General features: G+C 37.2%; 1 protein-coding gene across 3 annotated transcripts in view; it reads right to left on the bottom strand.

The window, feature by feature from the left end:
- The window catches only part of CUL3 (cullin 3), a 96,863-nt gene extending 74,091 nt beyond the window's left edge, over positions 1–22,772 (bottom strand). The window contains exons 1-2 of one of the 3 annotated variants that reach the window (XM_067740398.1): positions 22,570–22,772; positions 2,574–2,771 (exon numbers count right to left, since the gene is read on the bottom strand). In XM_067740398.1, the coding sequence (XP_067596499.1) occupies positions 2,574–2,771; positions 22,570–22,635 (264 nt within the window). In that variant the 5' untranslated portion in view covers positions 22,636–22,772. Of the gene's footprint in view, positions 1–1,329; positions 1,393–2,573; positions 2,772–22,569 lie in introns of those variants that run through there. The other 2 variants (XM_067740399.1, XM_067740400.1) reach the window with 2 other exon arrangements.
- Between the last annotated feature and the right edge of the window lie 444 nt (positions 22,773–23,216).

Below are 23,216 nucleotides of genomic sequence, written 5' to 3'. Positions count from 1 at the left end.
TTAAATCAGTCTTCATTTCCCACACCTATTTACCACAGTTTGCTTTTGAAGATGACATCCCTTGGCTCTGGGATTTTCATTTTCTGCACTCCAACACATATTCCTCAGTACATGCTACCAAGTGTCAGATCTTGATCTCCAGTTTTGAGTTCCTGCCCAAGCTCTGAACCTGTATATCTCCAAACACATCATATTTTTACTTGGACATCTTATTACAATCTCACACTCAAATTTTATCACATGTAAAATGATTTTTAAGGTGCTTTCTAACTATAAAAATTTCCAATATAACCTAAAACAGAATCTGTCATCTCCTCTACGCATTCCAAATAAGTTTTCCACTATAAGTTCACAATAATTCTATTGGTGGCACCATAATTCTCCCAGTAAACAAATTCTACCTGGTCTTCAGAATTTCTGACATCATCCACTCATTTCTAGCCTATCACCTTAACGTAGATTTTTCAAGGTCTTCTGTTTATAGCACACATTCCCCCCATTCTACATTTATATCATTCTCATCTTAATCTTCTTAAAATATTTTGTCACAATATCATCCACTTAAAAACCTCCAATAAACCTCCACTGTAAAGTCCAAATTCCTCAGCTTGGCATTGAAGTTCTCCAATCTGTGCCCAAACCAACTTTGCAACACTATACCCCACTAATCCCCATAAATTATTATACACCTCAGTCAAACTCTACTTATCATCCAAGTTTATTTCTGTATAATCATGTGACATCTGCCATCCTGGAACACCTTCCACACTGTTCACTTATATCCCAAATTTTTCATGGCTCAGTTCAATTTCATCCTTTCCCATGAAATCTTACAGCCCAAGGTAATCTCTCCCTCATTTGAATTCCTAAGCCATTTATTGCCCATACAACTCATTTGCCTTTGAATTATATAATGCCTCACACTGTTACCTAAATGTGTGTATCATCTCTCCATCAGAATAAAAGCAAAAACAAACCTAGGAAGGGACAGCATCATATCTCTTTGCATCTACTAGATTTTCTTAGAAAGCTGTACATGGCAGGCACTTAACAAAAAACTGTTGAATGCATGAAGAACATAATCACCTTGCTTCATGAGATACTAGCTACCTGCTCATGTAATCCCATTTAAGAGAAAAGAATTACAGAAGGAAGAGTAGAAATAGAAAGTGACTATATTGTAACCATCGTAGCAATAATGATTCATGCAAGAATCATCAATGGATGCTAAAACCATCACATGAAAGTTTCTTGGGGAACAGGATATTTATACAGTCTCAAAATATATCTGAACAAATTACTTATGAATTACAAAGGGAAAAAAGGTACCTTCACAGTGGAGAAATCTGGCGGACACCAAGTGATCAAAGTTAACATCACCAATAATGGGATAAACTGACATCATGTGCCTCCTGATGTGATGCACTGAGGACACAACATCACTTATGTATTATTCCTGCCAAAAATGCATAACCTGAAACTAGTCATGAGGAAACAATCAGACAAACCAAAAACTGAGGGACAATCTACAAAACAACTGACCTATACTCTTCAAAAATGTCAATGTGCTGAAAGACAAAGAAAGGCTGAGGAATTGTGTGTGATCCTGGATTAGATCCTGGATCCGAAAACGAACTGCTATAAATGACATCACCTCCACACAGGACAACTGGTGAATTTGAATGTGGACCATATTAGATAACAGTTTTATATTAATGTTAAACTGCCTGATTTTGAACATTGTTCTTTGGTTAAGTGAGAGAATTTCCTTGTTCTTAGGAGAAACATTCCAAAGTATTTAAGAGTAAATGAATCTAAAACTTATTCTCTTAACTGTCCAGCAATAATAATAATACCAGTAACAGTAATAACAAGTACCAATAGGAAGACTGGCTAAAATGTGGCAAAATGTTGACAACTGGTAAATCATTGTACTACTGATGCAACTTTCCATTTTTTTAAAATAAAGTTTAAAAAACAAATACCTTAATACCACACAAAAACTTTGAGAAGTTTTTATTTATCTGTGGTATTTTACATCTTATCTGACAATCTTAAAGCAAGACATACTTTCAGTGGAAGAGTCTGCTTTATAAAAACATTTGCTCTAAAAAAACAAATACATCTTTTTGGAACCAAAGAACCATTTTATAATGTTAACAGTCCAACACTAATTTATCTTAAAAAATTTATATAAAGTTAATTTCATCTGGTGAAAAGACTTAGACAATATTTTTTAAACAATGTAGTCTTATTATTTTCAAATATATAGAGAAAGAAGAGAAAGCTAAAATGGGCTGATTAAGCATTTTAAAGAAAGAAATAATGATCTGTAATTAACATATTAATAAACAAGCATATGTAAATTAAAAGTCTGCTTCCGAGATTATATCTATCAAAGATCACAAACTTCACCTTCTCTCAATTATCAAAAATTCTGGTTTAGCTGATTGTAAGTTTTAAGTGAGGTTTTATAATATAGCTACTAATTATTTCTATAGGCTTCCTGGAACCTTTAAAAATAATACTTCTAGATTCAATATAGTTAGCAACAGTCCTTTAAAGTTGGATACCTTATTTATGAGATGTTCGGTAACAACTTCTCTTAGTCCAGTGTAGAGCTTTTCTCCATGTTTATGCAAAACCATTGTATATGCATTTCTATAGAGCTCCTCAAAACTAAGACCACTGTTATTCTTACGCTGGATTTCTTGAATTGCATTTTTCAGAAGGTCCCAAATGCTGTTTACATATTTTTCATCCATGGTCATCTGTAATATCCAAAAGAGAGAAAGAGACAAAAAAAAAAAAAAAAAACCAATGGTTGAAAATCTTTCTGTATTTGTCCATATAGTAAATATTTTATTATATGGCTATGATTATAAATCTGCATGACTTACAAGGATGTTAACAATCTATTTTAACAGAAATAAAGGGATACATTTTAAAATAAGTTTTTAGAGCTGATAGAAGAAATTTTTAACAAATCCTTTTAACACCTCCCTTCTTTCTTATCTGCAGCACAACCCTCCACTTTAAATAAAATCATAATCCCTGATGTTAATACTTGCTTTAGCCAAAAAGTGTAAGACATATTTTCCCTAAATTTATTTAGTAGAATATGAGCTCAGAGAGACAGAAAGGTTCCTTGATGAAAAAAAATTGGGGACATGAACACTATTTTCCTCTCCTGAAGATCTGCAGAGCTCCTTAGCAAATTAAAGATGAGGAGATCTGTAATTAAAAAACAAAAAAAACAATAAAACCACACATTTTCTTTGTTAAACCTAGCATTCTCTCATTTTCCTCCTTTCCCACTTTAGATTCCATGGTCCGTCATTTCTAAGCACCTTGTATACACCCATAAATAACTTGCCCCCTTCCCCCCCTCCAAAATACTTGCCATTCTAAACACCAACTGCCCACCTACGCCTCACATGCACCCACACAGCTGAAAGCAACTACAGAATAACATACATACAACCATATTCGATCCATCTGAATTTAAATTCATAACCACTAACCACAAGTCGGCCCTTAGTACAACCCCACAATCCTACTTTTCTAGACGGACTCTACTTTCCTGGATGATTTTACACCATCTCCTCCATCCACTCCAGGATAATGAATTGCTTCCTGTTCCACTGAAAAAACAGAAGTAACCTGAAGAGACACTGCACAAACTCTGGCCATATCCACTAACCTACCTGATTGTATACCAATATAACCTGCTAGTTCTTGTGCTCAAAGTGCCAAGTTCTTATACTCAAATTATAGCACAGACATCATCTAGGGACTTGTTAGAAATGCAGAATTTCAGGCCCCATCCCAGACCTACAGAACCGTATCTGCATTTTAACAAGAACCCCAGGTGATACCTATACAAAATGAAGTTTAACAAGTATTGCTCTAGTTCCATCCCAACTCACCTACTCAAGGACCTCCCTTTAGCAATCTCCCTTCCCAGCATCATCAAAATTTTCCTTCCTGCTAGGTAATTTCCACCTGCATTTAATACCCTCAGTTTCCCATCTTGAAAACAAACAAACAAACAAATCCTCACAACCCCACGTATTACTCCAGCACCACCTAATTTTTCTTTTTCATTTACAACAAAATCACAGGGCTACGGAGAAGACTTCTATATTCACTGTCTCCAAGTCACATTTTTCCCGTTGTATCTTGAATCCACTCCAATAAGTCTTTCATCTCTACCATTTCACAGAAACTACTCTTGAGAAGGTCACCAGTGACTTCCTCGCTGCTAAATCTAACAGTCAAAAGTCTCACTTCTCATCGTACTCGACCTTTCTGGCAGTAATTCAAAGAGCTGATCACTCCTACCACTTGACACAGATTCCTCACCTGCCTTCCAAGCACTACAATCTCATTTCTCTTCCTATTCCACTTGCTCCCATTTGTCAGCGTGCTTACTGCTTCTTACTCATCACTACAACCTCCAACCTCTTGTCTGAACCTCTTACCTATCCACGCTCGGCTTTTAGGTGAAGTTAACTCATCTGGTCTCATGGCTTTAAGTTAACCTCAAAATTTATATAACCTGTTTGGAGCCCTCACCACCAGAGTCTTATGTTCAGCTACCTACTCAATATTTCTACTTGAAAATCTACTAGGCATCTCAACAGAAAGCCTAATCTTTTCCCCTAAGTTGGCTTCCCCTGCAGTCTTCTCCAACTGAGCAGATATCCACTCCATCCTTCCAGTTGCTAAGGCCAAAAAGTCTGTAATCAAGTCCTCTTTAGTCTCTCACCTCACTTGTAAAACAAAAGGCAATTCTGTTGTCTCTACCTTCAAAATGTACCCAGAACCTAATTCCTCATTTCTTCCACTGCTCCTAAACCACCATTATCTCTCAGATTATTACAACAGCCTCCTAACTGGTCTTTGTTTCTGCTCTTTGCCCAATATCATAGAGCAATCAGAGTGACCTTCTGAAAACAAACCAAATCATGTCACTCGGCAGCTCACAACCCTCGGTGACTTCTCATTTCTCTTGTAGTTAAAGTCAGAGTCCTTACGCTATTCTACAAAGCCTTATTCGACCTGATAATCTCTCTGACTTCATCTATTCTTCCTCCTTGCTCTCTCTGCTCCAGCCCCACCAGCCTCCTTGTTACTCCTTGGAATATGGCAAACAAGTTCACTTCAAGTTGGTATTTGCTACTCTCTCTGTCTGGAATGCTCTTCCCCAAGATACCTAAGTGGCTCATTCACTGATCAACCTCAAAACTCTGCTCAACTGTCGCCTTAAAATAAAGCTTTAACTAGCTACTCTATTTACAACAGCAGCCTCCTCCTACTAGTGACCCTCAAATTCCAACCTCACATTACTTCTTTTCCTGGCCTCTCTCCTCCCAGTCAAATGTCAGCTCCATGAAGGCAGGGATTTTCGTCACTGCTGAATAACCTCAGCCACTAAAATAATAGCTGGCATATAACAAGCACTTACACCTGCTGATTGATTTTCTACTAATCTCTGACTAAGCGGCCCTCTTCATGCTCAGAAAACCTACAAGTTCCACGTTCACAACCAGGGAAACACTGCATCAACTACTTATCAGATTCATGTACACTTCTGCCCTGAAATGGATAAAAGATACCGAGCTAAAAAAATCCTCTCAAGCTAGAAAGTTTTGGAGGTGATGGATATGTTTATTGCATAGATTGTGATGGCTTCACAAATGAATACTTACCTCCAAACTCATCAAGTTGCATACATTAAATATGTACAGCTTACCTCAATAAAGTGGTTAAAAAAAAAGAATCCTCTCCAAGTCCTGTACAATGAGTATGAATGTGAAAGAGGAAGAAGTAGGTAGGCAAAACAGTTCATTCAGTCAAACAAGCTCAACTCCCAATCAAGAGGATTCTTAAGCAGATGACTCAAACTGAGTCTTATTATTCTGATCTTTTCTGGAGAGCTTAAAAAGGAACTCTTTAGAAAACAAATTCTTTCCTGTTACTCAAATATTATTCAAATCCAGGTCTATCAGAGACTTCTCTGAAATGGCCTTAAGAGAATTTACCCTTACATCTAAACTACTACCTATTTTTATCAGATATTCTCATACAGAGGATGCCATCCATATAAAATATAAATAGATGTTGCTATTTGCAACTTTTCACAAATAAAGCCCACAAGACAACGTGATAATGATGGCCTCAAATACTCCATGTATGTGCAACGTGGTTTTAGTTTGCTGACAGCATATGTAGAGGTTACAATAAAGCAGGCTAAGACACCATCCCTGCAGTTAAACAACGAACATATAAAGCAGAACGTTCAAACCAATTTCAAAAAAGAGTAAAGTTAATGCGGACTAAAAACTCCAGAGATAACTATACTGCTAATAGTTGAGCAAAAACTTCAAATGATCTTTTCAGGCTCTGTAACATAAGATCCCATGAAAGCTAGAAAACATACAAAAACGTCTCTACTCAGCATGAATTACTAAATTTTCTATTAGAAACTAAAGTATTTTAAAGATATAAACTAAGAGGCTTCAAATATTGTACAAATACTCTTACATTGTAATTAAAGAATCATTTCTCACATATATAAATCAAGCATTATTTTGAAATCCAAGATGGTATGTAGTATTTTCCTCAGTATTTGTGCTTCATAGATAGAAATGAAGACAGAGAGCAAAAATGTTTCTTCTGGTGATTGCTCAGGTATAAAAATGTTCAAACAAAGGAGAACAAAATAGACCGAGAGAGATTAAATGACTTACCCAAAATCACAGAGCTGGAATCGGAATTCGTATTCTCAAATCCAGTACAAACCACTGAACTCACCTCCCATCCCACTGTGCTAATAGGGTAAAGTAATATTACAGTATAATCACTGATTATCTTGGTAAACACAGTACAGTGTATTAGTAGAGAGTATAGATTTTGCTGTCTGACAGGCCTGGATTTGCGTCATGGCTCTGCTAAATTCATAAGCCACGCAACCTTGGGCAAATTACTTAATTCTTCTAAACCTTTATCTCCTCACTTGTAAAAAAGTAGGTTTAATAACAATACCTATCTCAAAAAGACTATCAAGAGGATTAAATGCAAATGTCAGTAGAATTCAGCCCAGCCTAGGGCACAGTACAGTCAGCCTTCCATATCCATGGAACTCGCAGATACAGGGTTGACTGTACTATGCCATTTTATGTAAGGGACTTGAGCATCCTCAGATTTTGGTATCTGAAGAGGTCCTATAACCAATCCCCCATGGATACCGAGGGACTACGGTATAATCCCTCACATGCTGAATAACTGACAGAATCTCTTGAACTCTCATCTATGGGCATCAAATGTCAGGAAAAAAAATAGTTTTTAGGCTTAGCAAATAAACAGCTAAAACAAAAGTACCTTAAGAGGACAACTATGCTAAATGAAAGTCAGTAAAATGTAGCCTTCTTTCAGAAACAATATTCCCCTACTTCATATCTCCTATTCTTCCAGTGTCATTTAAATCATTTTAATCCCCAGAGCTCTGTCCTTGGTTCTTCTTTTCACTCTACACTGGCTGCACTTCCATTCATTATCATAGTTACAACTACTATATATATATACTTCTAGTGTTCTAAAATTTACAAGGCTCTAGATTGGCAAGGGATTCTGGAGCCTCCTAAAACTGCATATAAAATTTTGCAAATATAATGTGTGTGCACTTCTTTTCTGGATGGTGGGTCACTAGCTCTTATCAGATTTCCCAAGAAGTTTGGTCCTCATCTCAAAGAAGATAAATTACTGGCTTACATGTTAATTGCTCCCAAATCTACATTGCCAGCCCAGAAGTTCCCCCAAAGCCTTAACTACTGTATTCAACCACCTGCTGGATATGCCCAACCAAATTTTCCAGACACATATCAAACTTATCATGTCCAAAATTTCTGGTAAACTCACTCTCCAAACACACCCAAATCTTCTTTCTGTATTCTCTAATTCAGTAGCGGCAACACAAACCACCTAGTTATACAAGCTAGAAGCGTAAGCCTTAACTTTTCTTCTTTCCTCTCTCTCATCCCTTTCTCATCCAATCATCAAGTGCTACCAACATCAGGCCCAAGAGATTTCTCAAATATGCTCCCAATCTTTCATCCTGAATACTGTTGCCCTAAAACTTTCATCTAGATTACTGCAACAGCCTTCCAGCCACCATGAACTCTAATAACCTCTTGGAATCCATCTTCCTCAAAATCATTAAAATAACCACATCAGCATCACACTCCTGTTCAAAACTCACCTCTCATTAGCAACTGGGGGGGGGGGTGTGTGCTTTAAAAGGGAACATAACACTTCATGATCTAGTCAGTCTATGCCTACTTCTCTAACTTCATCTTTCACTAACTACTACCTATCTTACATTCACTTCCTGGCAACATTAAACCAGTGGTTATTCCTGTCCACTGTCACACCTCCCCTCCACACACCACCCTCTCATGTCTTCTTTATACACCCCTCTTCTGCCTCTTTGATTCTTTACATAGCTTCTGAACACAGCTCAGGTGTCACATCCTCCAAAAATCCTTCCCTGACCTCCTCAAGCAAAGTTAACAACTCTTTCTCAGCTCTTTCATAATACTCGGGTTATATCTATCACCACCCTACCATACTGCTGCATAATTATCTGTTTGTGAATCTTTTTCCTCCATTAGACTATGAGATAGTTGAGGGATTGTGCATTTTTCTTCAATGTTACTTAGAAGGCCATAAACAAATGTCTGGGGAATGTTGTTTTACCTATGTTATACCAATGTAATTTTGAAAACATGAACATTTGAATTACTAAGCACAATGATACTGAAAAATAATTTAACGTGTTTATGTAATGATTAATGTAATTTTAAAATAATATATTTTCCAAACAGAAATAAAGTACAATAATGTACAAGCAAAAGACTCTCAAATTTCATATATCAAGTAGTATTTTCACATTCACCTAACTAAATGCTTCAAAAGGCTGCTTAATCATTAACTTTATTAATAAATGTTAACTAGGAGGAAAATAGTGGATTAAAAAAAGGCTATTCAGGAGGAGATCTACAAGTTACAGTCTTTCCCCAAATCAAATAAGTCCAAAAACAATACACCCAAGGAAACAGGCTTCAAGTACATATTGCTACATACCCGCTTTGGTCCTGGCATCAAATGAGCAGTGGCAAAATAATTACATTACTGATTAATTGATGGGTGAATTTCTCACCTATCCTTGATAGAGAATACAACATTAACTGTCAATGAAAGTTAAAAGGACTAGATGATAAACTCTAAGTCATCAATGTTAACCATTAAAAACATCACTCTAGACTTCACTCAGAGTCATTTAAAAGCCCTAACACTTTAAAGTAATATTCCAAAGTATTTGAGCAGGATTTTAATCCCATTGATGAAACTGACTTACTCAGGTTGCAATAACTACAAATACACTCAGGAAGGGATCTGGTAACAATGCTTCAGCAAAACAATAAAATGATAAAATGCACACATACGTATATACACAAACATTTAATGTCTGCTTATTTTAGATATATGCTGCATCTTTCCCCAACAAGCTCAAGTTACAAAGTGTTCAGCAAAGTAAATTCATTTAGCAAGAAAAGAAACAAAAGCTCTTTTTCAAACGAAAGATATAATTGAGTATTCTTAAATGTCCATGGTTTAGTGAGACCTCTTAGAAACCAAACAAGACTTTATTTTTTAAAAGTGACTTCTGCCCACTTCCCTGTCCCCAATCCAGGATTATAATCCCCTCACTAGGAAGTATCAATAACAAAAATAACACTAACAATCTTTATTTTCTTTCACAAACATCTCTGGTTTTTCATCTACATTACTTAAAAGATATAAAAACATAAACCTTCAAAATGCTGCATTTAAAAGGATGTCAGTCTATTATACACTTACACATCTTGAAGGTTCTGTAATTACTGAGAGCTGGAGAACTACAGCATTAGCCAATTAAAACTAAAAGGAAGAGAACTGTACTCTTCACATCCACTACATACAAAGGACAAAAAGTCTTTAGTCCCCTGTGAATAATTTTCTACAAGAAATTTAGAACAGGGTGGGTGGGGGAAAAGGGTGAGAATTTGAAATTCCAGGCAATTCAGAATGACACAGCTAGAAAAAAAATAAACAAGGAAAAATGCTTGATCTTAATTTTGAGCTTCAGCCTCAAAACAGCTGCTTTGGTACAAATATCTGAGGAATGGCAATGTTCTAGATAAATACAACTAAGCCATAAATTTTGTAAGGAAGTTCCCTCCCAGATTATAAGCACCTTAGACTAATATCAAGTCTCTGTTCCCTTATTTTATTGTATCCTTTTTAATACATGTTATGATTCTTAGTTGATTTGAATGCAGTCCCGTTAGAGTTAGTAATGATGATGAACCTACTTGATGACCAATGGCTACACAATGACTTATGACATCTCCAATAATCCCATTTATTCATCAGTTAATTTTTAAACATCCTCAACCATCAAAAGATAGCCAAAGATCCAAGCTTTGAGGAAACAGCCCAGTGGGACACATTCAGATTTTGGGCAAGTTATTTAACCTTCCAAACTTCACTTTCCTCATCTGCTTGTAACAAGAGAAATGGGAGAAAATGGTGTATTGTATGGCAATTAAGAAAGTTTGTGAAAGCATCCGACACACATCACTTGCTCAATAAATTTCTTTTTCTTTACTACAAGGAAGAAACATACAGCCTTCTGTGCTGGAATTGTGCTGCCGAAAGTAACGACTGATAATGACAATTATCAATTAGAAAAGCACAGTAGTCCGGGAAAATGCTATGAAATCACAAATTAAGGCTGAGCTACACTCAACTGGCCTCTAATATCACTAAATTACAGAACAGTAACATTTACAATGAGACACTTAAATCATCAACAGACGGTTCAATTATTAAAATCTGCATTTCAGTTCTCAACATGAGTAGGCTGTTCAAAAATCAATTTAAAAATCTGGAACATTTCTTTCAAAGACTAAGTTCAAGCTTTCACATTAGCCTGTTAAAGTTCAGTTAAGTCACAAGTGACTTAAGAGTACTAACAATATTCTTTCAACGATATCTCTGTGAATGATCTTTGCATATGTGAAAAAATGTATATGTAACATTTCATAGTCTGATGATGACCACAAAAAATAATATGCAATCATAAGTATTCTCCCTGAGTCAAGAAGTTTGTCACTCTCCTATTGGTGCTATTTTCGCTGATATAAAGAGATGTTATTGGCACCCTGAAACACGTTTTATCCAGAGAATACAATATTCATCTTGACTAGAACTCTTCAAACATAGAGACTCTCCCTATTAAGAAGATTAGTTATTACATCTGTAAGATCAACACTTTAAAATTATAAAAACATTTGCTGTATTTCTCAATATACTATTAAATCTCAATAATAGTAAGGGCTCGTGTATAAACTAGCTCTTAAACTTTCATCTGGAAAACAAAAATAATAGAAAAGCAAGAATCATATATTTCTGGCTGGAATCTCAAAGTAGTAGTAGTAATGCTACAGACAAAAAATACTTCATATCTAAGTGCATGTTTGAGTTCCATATTTCTATCCTACAATCTAAAACTATGAATTTTAATAAAAAATGACAATACTTTGTTCTCTTTAGCTTACATCGCTATGTTTTTTTTTTGAAATGGATAAACCCAGTTTTTCTAAAACTATGATAAAGTGTAAAGATGTATAAAACTGTTGGACGATAACAAAGTAGTTTACACCAGAATCAGCTACACACACTCCAAAGAGAAAAAAACATGTAAAACAATACAAACTGCCACAGTTAGCTCTGTCTTTGAATGAACCTAACCATAAACTAAATGTGATATGACAACAAAAGGCCTATAACATAAAATTATTACAAAAATTTGATATCAAATCTCAAAATTTCTCTAAAACTACCAACTTACACAAAAAGAAGTATGTAAGAACATAGCTAACTTTTCCACTGCTTCATATTAGCATTTAATCATCACCACTGAAATATACCATTCTTATTCTAAGGCTGAAAAGATAGGTGACATTTGCAACATCACAAAATGTTTTAGAGCAAAGGAGAACACACCAGCATTCGCTTTCTAGACTGAAATTTTAAGAGTGGAAATAAGCCTAAGAAAACCCCAAATTAAAATCTCTTCATTTTACAAATGAAGAAACTGAAGCTAAGTAGCTTATCCACGATCACTCAGCTAGTTAGAGCAATGAAGGAATCCACGTGTCCTGAGCTAAGGACCCTTCCATTACACCATGTCAACTCAAATCACCTGAGTGTCTGATATTACAAAATCAATTTATAATTAACAGGCTAATATTAACACTGAATTATTAAGGCTATATGCTTATTTCAGTTTGGTCTAGAGAAAAGAGCTTTTAACCAGAAATAAGGCTTTTAGTCATGGTTCTTCCATAAATTCAAGCTGTAAGTATCCTTTGGGTAAAATCACCCTCTCCAGTTCTCCACTTCCCCATGTATTAAATAAGATTAGAACATATTCTCTCTAAAGTCCTTTCTGGCTCTTAAAAATTAAACTATGAAAACAAATAGGACCAAATAAATTACTTGTTTTTTTGGCTAATGGTAACGTTCATCAAAATAATACACTTCTTTCATGTCTCATTTGCTTATTCTAAACTACCTGATCTTCGTACTTCAAAATTCATTTCATTGTTTAACCTACTACTTCTTAATACATTCTGAAAGACATAAAATCACTTTTTTCTAAACATATATATATATATATTTGGCGCTATGCGGGCCTCTCACTGTTGTGGCCTCTCCCATTGGCTCTGGACGTGCAGGCTCCGCGGCATGTGGGATCTTCCCGGACCGGAGCATGAACCCGTGTCCCCTGCATCGGCAGGCGGACTCTCAACCACTGCGCCACCAGGGAAGCCCTAAACATATATTTACAAGATAAATTTCTAATTGAAAAAAGTTTAAAAATGTGTACTATCAGTCTTTAACTTAAAAAGGAAAGTGTTAACTAAGAAATACGTCAACTAATATATCCTTCCTATTGGTTATGATTTTGACTGCTTTATTCAATACACACTATGACCCCCTTAAGCAATTTATATATTAAAATTTTACTGAACAACATAGGCATCCATCGATTCAAAGTTTTTATAACATGTATTCAAAGTTTTTATAACATGTATTCTCTTATGAGAGGTGCATATACTTTGAATCTAGTGAGGTTTAAAGCTTGCAAAAGCTCCTTCCAAGATCTGGAAACTAATTTTGAATCCTTTTTATAAAGAGAGTACTGCAGTGTATAAGCTTCAGGGGCCCTAGATCTGTCCCTGGGTAATCATTTAAACGGCAAGCTTAGAATTAACTTTCCAATATATTCCTATTATGAAAGTAAATATTTCAGAATCTAGCAAATTCTTAATGGAATATAATTAAGGCAGTGTGGTGTAATGAAAAGAACATGAATTTTTGAGACAGATACACCTGGGATCTGAATTCCAGCTCTGCCCTTCCATAGGTATATATGTAATACACATATTTTACTATGTCTCTCTGAGCCCCAGGATAGATTTAAAACAGAAGTAACATCTAAAGATTGTTCTGAGAATTTGAGATAATTATAGTTCAAAGAGCCTAACACAAGGTAGACACTGAACAAGTTGTAGTTACTCATCTTATAAAGCAACTTCTCATACTATTAAATAAATTGAAAAGGGAAGGAGAAAAAGAATTCTTCATGATTACTTTCAAGAGGACAGGGCAAATAGAAGAGGCTAAGTGTTGCTCAGTTAAGAGCTGCTTTCGATAAGGATGACTTGCAATCAGTACGTTAAAGCATTCCTCTTAGCAATGACGGCTTGCTTTTATAGAAAACCGTCTCTAAGGAATCTTGTATTTTCTTAAAGTAGGTAAAAGATATCCCTTTGAAGTCTTTATTCATTTGCTTAGCAGTAACCTTTCTCATTTAAAGAGCAAATTCAGGTCCATTCCTTTCTCAATGATCACTAGATAAATGAAGTCAAATTAAGAAATTTTACTTAATTTTCAACTTTAAAATTGACTTAAAAAAATAAAGAGCAAAAGCTCTTCTAGCAGCAAAAGCTCTGGATTAGTGGTTACAACAACTACAGGATCAGTTCTCAATTTCTCAGTTGGTTAATGTTACCAACTTGGGAAAGTAGGACTCTCCTCAACTTTGAAAAGGCTTGATTAATGACAGTGATTTTAAAGCAATAGTTAGAGAACTTTTTAAAAAGAAATCTTCTACACATAGAGCAATGTACAAACTGCTCTAAATGACTAGAGAGGGAAACTTCTGAAGATACCTACTCCACTCCTCCTAGGTCCTGGAGACCCTATAAGAGTTTGAAAATAAATGTCCTACATGAAACATATTACTTTTACTTGAAAATACTAACTTTATGATTAGAAAATCATTTTAACTGTCTCAATGATGCCACTGTTTATTAGCAAGCACTTTCTGACATTATTTCTTTTAACCCTCACAATTAACCTGTGAGAAAGATTGCCATAGTTCCCATCTTAAAGATGAGAAAACAAACCAGAGTCTTGTCAGTTTATTCATTCAACATTGTTGGCTACTACTGTGCAGCACTGACAAAGATCAATACAAAAAGACCTGCTGCCTCCTCTAAAGAAAATCATGTTCTAATAAAGGAGATACTGACTATTTGAAGAATTTTGGCTATGAACGGAGATGGTATGGTAGTTACCATGGTAGGGAAGACAGAAAAAGGAACACCTTCCTTCTCTGAGACCCAAGGGAAGGAGCTGAGAATGAGTAAAGATACAGGTTAATGAATATAACTGAAAGAGAAGCTTACACAAGATAACTTTAGTAGTTAAGTTTCCTGAAAAAGAGAGATAAGAGAACTCTCAATAAAGAGCTTAAGGACAGTGATTAAAGTCTGAAATAGCTCATGCAGGAAAGGGGAGAGGGAGTTTACCAGGGACACAAAAATATCGCCCAGAGGCACTGAGAGTCCAACTAGCTTAGAGACCACAGTCTTGGTATTTTCTCCAGGAGTGCACAATAGTCTAAAAAATATGAGCAGTGAAGGCAGATGAATAGAATGGTTCAAGATGCTTTTTGCTGATATTTCTGGCCTCGCTCTGGGAGGCAGGAAAGAAGGGGCAACTAGCAACAGGCGCCACAGCCTGGGAGAATGCAAGGGGTCTTCTTGAAATCCAAGAGCACATTTAATGTGAGAAAGAAATAAGCAGCAAGTAGGATAGAATAATGAAATAATAACAGTCTGTATTTATTTATAATGCTTACTATGTGCCAGACACTAAGAGCTTTATATGTATTAACTCTATCCTTACAACCATCTTATGAGGTAGGTACTATATTGTTTTCTCCCTTTTACAAAAGAGAGAACAAAACAGGCAGAAGTTAAGTGACTTGCTCAAGTCCTACATCTAATAAATGAAGGAGCTAGGATACAATGTAATATTGAAGTTTAAGATTTCTAAAGTAGCGGGATGACGAGCTCCAAGACAAAGTGAAGATCACTGTAATACAGAAGAGGCCAGATCTGTTTGATCATCACTGTATATTTAGTGCCAGACCTCTAGTAGGAACACACAATAAACATACTTTAGAATGAATAGAATGACTCTGCCCACATGCACTGGATAAAGTTACAATTTAAGCTACAGAGAATGTCTGTGAATAAGGTATTGAAGTCTTCAGTGACTGAGGGAGCATATGTACGAAGTTAGGAGATGGTCACAAGAAGCACTCAAAAAAATAGTTCACGAGGGCCCAAGACACAAGAGGATCACAGATGTGGCAATGAATGGCATCTGGGCCCAGTGATTCAAGGATTATAAGGAAAAAAGACACCTCAATTCAAGAATATAAGCCTGTATCCTCAGGGCAAAGGTAAATTTCAGATGAAAAGAATTCACAGAACAGGCTGATGATACAGGGTAGTCAACCTGCAATGGAAGTAGGGGATCACCATGTATAGTTAACAGGCTGGGAGGAAGGTGTCATGGTGGAAGGAAAAAATGTAGAGTACAGCTAGTAAACAGAAAAGACTAGGCCAGAGATTAAGTCTTCTGACACGCCAATCCAAGGTTACTGCCAGTACATACTACCTTTACTTTCAAGTCATTACAGTTTCAAGAGATTAGACTGACTAACCTTTAAGGGAAGTGCCACATGATCATTAATGACCTACAAATTAAGACTTCACTTACAGCTGAAAAGAGTTCAAACATTTTGGAGTACTACCCGCATCGATTTACCTAAGTAATGAATTTCTATGGTTTGTCTTAAAGGACTAGTTTCTCATTTAATCGATCATTCACTAACCACCCACACTGTGTCTAACACTATGCTAAGTACTTCCAGGTTCAAAAGGGTGTCTGGTATAAGCTTCGGGCAGGGACCGCAGCCTAGTTCATGAGTGAAACAAAAAAGAGGGTGGAAGAAAAAAAGGAAGGAAATAAAAACAAAATGTATTTTTAGATAAACAATGTACATATTAGAATGTACACACCAAATGAGTGTTTACTCCTTCAATAAAGTTACCCCAGAAAGATTACATACTTATTCCGATGATTATGTGATAATCACTATTGGATCTCTTCTCTTTTGAATCTACCCCTCACCCAAGAGCCAGTGGCATTCTTTCGAAGCACCCCAGTGGTACCAAACCTATATCCTGACACTGAGTTCTTAATGTGGTTCACAGATTGATTCTGTAAGCTTTTCAAAATGTAAGTTCTAAAAATGTAAGCACCAAAAAATGGCGGCATCACTAAAATAACTGTACAGTAAATAAAATTACTTGCAAAAATAACATTCAATTTTAATATATAAACTGTGGCATAATCATGGCTAAATGTTGGTATAACAATAGTTAATTGTGTGCTAGGTCCTGTTCTAATACCTTTTTTTTTTAATCTCACAACAGCCCTGTAAAATAGGTCTTATAAATATTCTAATTTTACAGAGGAGAAAACTGAGGCTAGAAGTGTTAAGTAACTTGTTAAAGATAACACAACTAGAAAGAGGTGGAGCTGACATTCAAACTCTGACAGTCCAGAGCCCACCCTCTTTAACTATTATGCTCTCAGTCTCTTTACTTTTTAGTCATACTTCTAAAACATATGTTGAATACTCTAATGTAAAACTAAATGAAAATTCCCTAGACTATCCATAGTTTTACTCTTACAAGTAGGCAAAGAAATGCAAAATAAAGCATTGAAGTACTATTTTTTTCACCTACAAAATTAAAGATATGTTAGCTAAGACACTGCTACATGGTAGACATTACTGATACAAGCTTGAGAGATGTAATTAATTCTTAAAGCATTCACTTTAGAGCCAGACTACCTAGGTTAGAAAGAACCCTAGTTCTTCCACTTACAAGCAAAGTGATCTTAAGCAAACTACTTAAGCTCTCAAGGCCTCTTAGGTAAAAAAAGATGGTAATAGTATTCTATTGTGCAAATGAAATCAGTTTACACATGCGAAGTACAGAGAACAACTGTATGGCATATGATAAGCATTCGGTGAGTGGTACTATTATTACTCCTACCCTTCTGGAGGTCCATTTGGTAATATGTATCAATTATGTCGAGCCCAGTAATTCCATAATCATGGATGGGCTCAAATATTTATGTGCCTAAATAGTCTCAGTTGCATTCTTTATAACAGAGAAAATACGAATTCACTGGAATCAATCAAAATACCTGTCAGTAGGGAAATGTATAAGCCAAGGTACTGGAGAGTATTACCCAGTCATCCAAAATCATGTTTTCTATATATTTAACATGGAAATAAATGTACAGTGAGATACTATATATTTTTTAAAAGGCAGCATATGAAAAGGTCGTACCTCAGTTTTACTGTGTGCTTATACATTTATGAAAGATTAAAAGGAAACACATCAAAATGTTAATATGGCTTATTTCCAAGTGGCAGGGTTACAGGTGATATTTATTTCCTTACTTATAAGTTTAGATATTTATTAAATTTTCTATCATGAATATGCATCACTTTTCTAATTAGAAAAGCTACTAAAATGAATTCATAGCTTTGACAGACTACTACTGAATAGTTTTCACAATAGAAAGACACTAAATGTACTTCATGTTTTATCTCAGTGATTTCTTACTAGTAGCACTTTTACTTTTTTGCTGACTTTACAATGGACAAACAAGAACTATTTTCAAAGTTCCATTATTTAAAACTACAAATTGTCCAATAACTTTTATAAAAATCTAACAAAACTGTTAACACCCAGATACTCTTGAATAAAGATAACAGCAAAAAATTACCTCTAAGGTCTCCCAATTTATAACACAAAGGGAAGACATACTACTTTTTCTAGTCTTAATTATATATTCTTGTTGAAATAGAGAAATGCTATTATTACTTAGCTACATTTAATGAATGAATGATGTACAAACAAATGACACTTTCTCTATTTTGTTTGAAAGAACTTTGTGACTAGTGTATTATTTAAAAGGCCAAATTCTCACATTATATTCTATACTACTAAAATTGTTTCAAATTCAGTAACTTTAGTATTAATAATTTGGCAGTAATAATTTTCTTGGCTCCTGTGAACTTTCTAGGGAGATAACGCAAAATATACACTTTTATAGATAACTACTTTATCTTTTTATTTTTAAACTTCTAAAGCCTGAGAGGTACTAACAGCTACAACACAGCTCACTGTCCTAAAACCATTAAATAGAACAAAATCAGTCTAAGTGAAAGCAACACTTTAATGAATGTTATATCTTACTCCATAACATCTCTGTAACAAAACACTAGAGAATGCAAAACAAACTTATAGTTAATTCCCCGCCCTGTGTGATTTCCAAAACTATTATTCAGCCTTTCTCTATGTACAGTCCAGCTAGTTCTAGGCAACAACTACTTTCCCTAAGAGAAACCTATTTTGAAGATCAAAGCTGTTCCTCCATATCTAGCAAATATCACTATAGCCAGGAAAAAAAAAAAAACATTAACTGTCCCCATTTGTCATTAAATTCTTGTCCTCTTAAGTATTTAAGTACATCACAAATGATCTTAAAATTCATCTCTTTCTAATCTCAGTCATTTTGCGGGTTCCATCTAACAATAACTTCTACATCAGTAACTGTTCACGCCACACAGGTGGTGCTCTGTGAAGCCCATCTGGAACTATGGAGTGGACACTACAACCAGAGATTCATTATCATGATTTAGCATGCTTCTATAAACCAAAAACTGAAACCATTTCCAGATCACACTCTAAAGACAATCACTTTCATAACACGTCTCCTAAACTCTGAAGGCTCAGACAAGAAGGCAAATCAGAGGAGAGACCAGTATTTCCATTCAACCATATTCCCTCCAAACCAATCAAGCTTTTCAAGCCCACGTGGACAGTGGACAGTACAGATGGTGAGTAATGGCTTTTCAAAGATAAGGACAAAAGGTTCACCTGACAGCAACTAATCCTACATAGTGGAATAAAAGCTCAGGAGTGAGACACATGGCAACAGCAAGGAAAGAGGACCAGGAACTTCTGGGGGCAGCATTCTTTGGTCCAAATCCATATCGTTTCCAGAAGTTTCCCAACTACAGACTTCTTTCTTAAAAAAGTTTTGTGGCCCTTGCTGTTACTTTGGGTACCAAAAAACCCCAAAAGATGTGAAATGATATGTATTTTGTCCACTGCAGGAAAGTTTACAAACTGGAATAAATATTTCCTCCATCACCAATCTATAAGTGCAGAAAGCTCTTCATTGTTTCCCACCTTAAAAAGAACCAGTTTCTCAGAAACTGATTTTACTGATGGGACTATAGCTGGAGTAGGTTTACACATTTACAAAATATCCTGTACCTTCACTGACTATTTTGCAATGAAAACAAAACAATCCTGAAACATATTTTTATACTTTTTACACATCAATTTTATAAAACACACTCTGAAAAGAGCACTTGAGGCTTTCGATTACACTGCAATTTCCCTTAGAGTAATTGTCTATCTCAAATGGTAATGTAAAATACAACAGTTTTAAGTATGCACACACGAGTACATATGAACATAATATTTTCTTTATGGAATAATATGCATTTACTACTTCTGACTAGCAATCCATGGAGACTATAGTTCTGTAAAAGACTGCTAACCTGGAATAAAAAAAAAATTCTGACGGTCTAGAAGCACTCAGTTACCAAATTAATCAGTGAAATACCACACCACTGAGGTATGTATCCATCCTGAATGAAGGTTCAAAGAACTATGACTTTAAAAGTTATACATTAAAAAATATAATGGTTCTTTTCAGTAGGAACTACTTATGAGTGATGTTAATACTTATGAAATAAAAAAAAATCTTAATGCTTTTAAAAATTAGCAGATATTAAGTACTGAATATCAAACACTAGCCACTTACAAACTTCATTTAAGGATTTTAGAAAAACTTTGAGGGCAACAAGTTTTAGACAGAAAGGGTCTAAACTAGCTCATGACCATAATGCTGCTTAAAAAAAAAATCAGTTTCAGTAGTATGTGGTAACTTGTCACATACTATTATACTCTTCAGCTAAAGGAATAATGAAATTCTCTCCCACCACTTCCTCCCAACAATACAAGATCCAGAAGGGAGGGATACTCATCTTTCAAGCTATACCGATATATCCCAAGACCCTAGGACAGTGCCTGGCACACAGTCGTCAGTAATATTTGTTGAATGAATGAAGGAATGGAAGAACAGGTAGGAAGAGGCAAAACCAAGAGATCAAAGAGTTGACTACACATAAAGGTACAACTGGTTAATCAGAATATCCACATAAGTAAGCTGATGTCAGATGTGAACTACTCCACATTTTAGTAATAATCTGAATTAGAAGAACTCAGACTTTAAGAATAGCTTATTTTTTCTTAAAAAATTCTTGTACTAAACTATTTAAAATTCTGAGTAATTCTAGATTCTGCTAAAAATATTCAGAACTGGTTTAGCAGGAGAACTAACATTACTCACAAAATCATAAACCCAGTTCATTGTTTCATTATAAGGAAAAACGTGCACATGAAGTTCATCAGTTCTCTTCTGTCAACATTTCTCACTTTCTTTGTACTTTCTCATGATTACTTAGAAAAAAAACTTCAAAGATATAAAATCCCTTTAATGAGCATCAAAACATTTAATTCTCCTGAGTATATCCTACATTTATTTACATAAACCCTGAAGACTCTTCACATTGATATTAATATTTGTTATTACAACTTCAGAGTTCTGCATAAGGTGTATTTCCTTCTTCTAAATTTTAAGAATTCAGAGAGGTCCTCAAGTTCTCTGGGTCGCTTTCTTACTCAACTAGGACAATTATATTAATAAGTCTTCCCTCTAAAGTGCAAACTACACTTTAGAAAAAGCATGCTTCATGAAGTGAATACAAACCCTCTTTTCCCTCCTTGCATGATATACTGTGTTTGTGATTCTAAGAAAGGAAACCCAAGTTCTTTCTCTAGTTTTACTGTTTTAAAATCTTCTTTTCCATTGCTAATTTGTCTATCTTGACATATACCTGTTACTGTAGCGACATGAGCAAGTATGTCCAGCTCCTCTGTTCCAATAGTACACTTTAATTGCTTGCCATTGGCTATCTGAATCAGATATGACATCCAAAGTTATACCCCATATACTAAACACTGCAAGGGTATGACTCAACGTAATGCTAAAAAAGAATAAGTTTCTAAACAGACTACGTTTGCTGTCCCTAAGAGTAAAGCAACTCAGGGTGGTGACTACTCATTCTTTTGGGATTCCATGGCTAAGAAATGGAGAACCAACCGTCCAATTTGTTTTCTCTTATTTCCCTTTGATTGGCAAGGCAATTCCTGCACAAGAGAGTTTGTCAAGTGCTTTGGAAGCTTGTGGATAAAAAATGCTGTAAACACACAGAACGTTGTTGGTATGTTACTATGGAGCATTACGTGGAACCATTGTCACTGCGTGGGGGGCAGGTGGATGGCATAGCCCTTCCTGAACAGGGGAAGAGCGGGAGAGAACAGTCCCCCTCATCGTTGGGCTGGCCATCTTTTAGGCTGGGTGATTTTTTCAACCGCAGCGAAACCCCACGTGAAAAGTTACACACACACCCCAAACAAGAAGGACTTGGACAGTCCCCATACCTGCAGGGCTGGGAGTCCCGGGAACCGAGCGGGAGCGGAGTACTAGGGGTTGGGCCTACACCCCAGGAGCGTGGGGAGAATCTGGGACCGGCGAAGGGGCCCCAGCCGCAGCCCGCAGGGCGACCGGAGGCGCAGCTCCGGGGCGGGGGAGCGGCGCCAGACTCGGGCGACGGGCGCGGGGAACGGCCCGGGAGGGCGGCCGCGCCGGGGCCCCGCGCCGCCCAGTTGCCGGGAAGGCTAGCGCCCCGCGGCCGGCGGCGTGGGGGAGGGGAGGCCGGGCCTGCGGCCTGTTGGGGGAGTTCAGCCCGGGCCTCGCGTGCGGCTCTTGGCCGGGCCCCCAACCCGGGGTCCCAGGCTCCGAGAAGAGACTCACCGGAAAGGCCCGGATCCGCATCTTGGTGTCCTTCCGGCTGCCCGTGCCTTTGCTCAGATTCGACATGGTGCTCGTCCCCTCCCCGGCGGCGGCTTCGGGTCGCACTCCGAGGCGCCGGTGTCACATTTAAGGCGGGCGGGCAGGCGAGGGGCGACGCTGGGGGCGGCGGCGCGGCCCACGGGCTGGGCTGGGGAGCTGGCCGGCCCCTGGGCGGCCGCGGCGGTGGCGGCGGCGGCTCGGGTTCCGGCGTCTCGGGCTTGGCTGGGGGGCTGCGCTGGCGCGGCGGCTCCACGGGGTGCCCCTCACGCCCGGCTCGGCTCCCTTTATCGCGCTCCTCCGCGATGGCGGCGGCGGCGGCGACGGACAAACATCTCACTGCGCAGGCCGAACGTCCTCCTCCTCCTCCTTCTCCTCCTCCGCCTCAGCGAGACGAGATCCGGCCCAGAGGGTGGAGGGGGGAGGAGGGAGGGAAGAGAGCCGGAGAGTGGAGAGATTGGGAGGAGGGGGGTGGGAGGACGAGAAGGGGAAGCGGACGGCCGCTGCGGAGGACGCTCAGATCTCGCGAGAAGAGGGCGAGTGCTCTGTCCTGGGTTGGGCGGGGCGAAGCCTGGGAGCGGGAGGGGGCAACGGGAGGAGAGGAGGGGAAC

The sequence above is a fragment of the Pseudorca crassidens genome, chromosome 6, assembly GCF_039906515.1.
Source record: "Pseudorca crassidens isolate mPseCra1 chromosome 6, mPseCra1.hap1, whole genome shotgun sequence".
Classification (NCBI taxonomy): domain Eukaryota; kingdom Metazoa; phylum Chordata; class Mammalia; order Artiodactyla; family Delphinidae; genus Pseudorca; species Pseudorca crassidens.
This window is presented reverse-complemented; position numbering and strand designations above follow the sequence as displayed.